Genomic DNA, 2,625 nt, shown 5'->3' on the forward strand with positions numbered 1-2,625 from the left:
ACAATTTTGTTTTTTTAAAAAAAAGTTGTTAAAAGCAACAAAAGCTAAATGTTACAAATGGTGGTAAAAACAATGGGCCAGACGTGATAATCAATGTAAGCCCAATTATGGCCCAAGAACAACTGGCCTAGGCCCAAGTCAGCCCCACTTACGCCTTTAAATACAGCTCAAATCCCTGCTGTCAATCACTTTACCAATTCAACGGTCTAGATTCACTCTAGAAATAAAAGTAAAAACAAAATCCTAAAATCTCTCTACTCCTCTCAATTCAAAAAAAGCCCTCTTTCTCTCAATTTTAAATTCAATTCAGAAAATCGAAAAACTCTCTCATTTCATTCAGATCTCAAAAAACTTATTTCCGAGCACAGAGAAAAAAAATCTAAACATGACGGTGGCACCGACGGCGCGTGAGGAGAACGTATACATGGCAAAGCTGGCGGAGCAGGCCGAGAGGTATGAAGAGATGGTTGAATTCATGGAGAAGGTCTCCAACTCCCTTGGCTCGGAAGAACTAACCGTGGAGGAGAGAAACCTTCTCTCCGTCGCGTATAAGAATGTGATCGGAGCGCGTAGGGCATCGTGGCGTATCATTTCATCGATCGAGCAAAAGGAAGAGTCTAGAGGAAATGAGGAACATGTTAACTCTATCCGCGAGTACAGATCTAAGATTGAGAATGAGCTCTCTAAGATCTGTGATGGCATTCTCAAATTGCTTGATTCTAAGCTTATTCCTTCTGCAACATCTGGTGATTCTAAGGTTTTTTACCTGAAAATGAAAGGAGATTACCACCGCTATTTGGCTGAGTTCAAGACCGGTGCTGAACGTAAGGAAGCTGCTGAGAGTACTCTCACTGCCTACAAAGCTGCTCAGGTTTGTTTTTTAATTTGCTTTATTTAGATAATGTTTGATCTGTTTATCGATTTGATTAGATTTTACGGATCTGCTTGCTGCAGATTTGAGCCTCCTAATTTGTATATTTCTCAGTAGATCTTCTATTTATGAGACTTTTCGCATAACAATAATATTATGACTTATGGTATAATATAATTTGGAGTTAATTAATGAAGGAACAACATAATATAATGAAATGCTCCTCCATAGTGAGTAATTGACCTATTGCTGATTCACAACTGCAGGGTACTTGTATATAGATAACATTTCAGCCCTTAATATTTGTTTTGCTCGCAGTATATGTTAATTGATGTTGTTTGGGATATGTATGTGGTTATGGATTTTCTCCTCATGTAAACTGGGTTATTAGTTTAAATATGTTTCTGGCAGAGAAAATTGCTGAATTTGTTTGTCTTTGTGAGTAATTGACCTTTTGCTGATTCGAGAGTTGGAAATAAATTGTGGCATGATGTTATTTAATTAGCCATGATTTCTTGTTTATGGTATGAACAATCTTGTTTTGTTCATGTTCAGTTTTTCTCATTTTCTACAATGCTTGTAGGATATCGCATCTGCTGAACTTGCCCCAACACATCCCATCCGACTTGGCCTGGCTCTTAACTTCTCTGTGTTTTATTATGAGATCTTGAACTCTCCCGACCGTGCTTGCAATCTTGCCAAACAGGTAAGAAAATCTCCATATAGATCAGATGTTTTTAACTTCCAGGTTATCTTAGATTTGTCGATACCTTTTGTTCTCTCAGCAATCTATGCATCTCAGCTGCGAAAAAAAGTGTCTTCCTTTTGATATCATGTTCTTCCTATGAAACAGGCCTTTGATGAAGCAATTGCTGAGTTGGACACTTTGGGAGAGGAGTCTTACAAGGATAGCACTTTGATCATGCAACTTCTTCGTGACAATCTCACTCTCTGGACCTCTGATATGCAGGTAATAATCATATGATCTTACAATCATGTTTGTTTTTTTGACAAGGGGTGTTTGTGGTGTTGATGTTATTCATGATTCTATCTACTTTTGGTTTGCAGGATGATGGGGCTGATGAAATCAAGGAAGATCCCAAACCTGAAGAAAAAATTTGAGGGGAATTGAAACCCTCTAATTTGCTTTTCACTTCTCCCCCAGTTGTTTTAATTGGGAGAAGCTGATTATCATAATTTCCTTGCTATTATTATGATTTTCCATTAAGAGGTTCTCTTCTTATTGGCAACAAACAACTTTTATATTGATGTTTTAAAAGTTCCATCTTTTAATTTAATGTGGTTCTTGAGGTTAAGAGGTTTCTTTTTTTCAATGTGGTTCCATCTTGATGTTTTCCATCAAGATGGTAACTAAAGCTTTTGAATTGTTATTGTGTACTTCACGTATCAAATACAACAGAAGTGAAACGCAACAATCTGTTTTTGAAAGTAATAAAGCTTTATTTTTGTCTTATCATCCTTTTTCACAAGTAGTTTGCTGTGAAATCAACGGATTTGAGCTTCTGACTGTCGATTTAAATATTAATACAAGCAACAAAATCACTATCAAGAAAAATTCCCAAGAATCATTGGGTAAGTCATGGTTAAGGGTGAAATGTCACTTTCAGATCTAAATATCTTCATTAGTGTCATAGTTGACCTTGAGTTATTTTAACAACTAGAGGCACATTTGCACATAGGCCTTAGAAATTTCAATTTTGTTGGTGAAGTTGTTAATTATTTGAGCTCCATTT

The 2,625-nt window shown here is 36.5% G+C and overlaps 1 protein-coding gene across 1 annotated transcript; it reads left to right on the plus strand.

Annotated features, from left to right (window-relative positions):
* Nucleotides 1–219: 219 nt before the first annotated feature.
* Nucleotides 220–2,187, plus strand: LOC125851043 (14-3-3-like protein C). The gene is made up of 4 exons (XM_049530837.1): nucleotides 220–871; nucleotides 1,455–1,577; nucleotides 1,725–1,841; nucleotides 1,940–2,187. Exons 1-4 carry the CDS (start codon nucleotides 386–388, stop codon nucleotides 1,991–1,993), a joined length of 780 nt encoding a protein of 259 aa, XP_049386794.1. The 5' UTR covers nucleotides 220–385; the 3' UTR covers nucleotides 1,994–2,187.
* Nucleotides 2,188–2,625: the final 438 nt, after the last annotated feature.

Source organism: Solanum stenotomum, unplaced genomic scaffold (assembly GCF_019186545.1).
Source record: "Solanum stenotomum isolate F172 unplaced genomic scaffold, ASM1918654v1 scaffold21764, whole genome shotgun sequence".
In the NCBI taxonomy this organism is placed as follows: Eukaryota; Viridiplantae; Streptophyta; class Magnoliopsida; order Solanales; family Solanaceae; genus Solanum; species Solanum stenotomum.

Excerpts from the sequence above, each read along its gene's own strand:
- LOC125851043 (XM_049530837.1), top strand. The coding sequence starts at position 386 with ATGACGGTGGCACCGACGGCGCGTGAGGAGAACGTATACATGGCAAAG. Across the intron at positions 1,578-1,724 it reads CTTGCAATCTTGCCAAACAG|GCCTTTGATGAAGCAATTGC; the intron begins GTAAGAAAATCT and ends CCTATGAAACAG. Across the intron at positions 1,842-1,939 it reads TCTGGACCTCTGATATGCAG|GATGATGGGGCTGATGAAAT; the intron begins GTAATAATCATA and ends TTTGGTTTGCAG.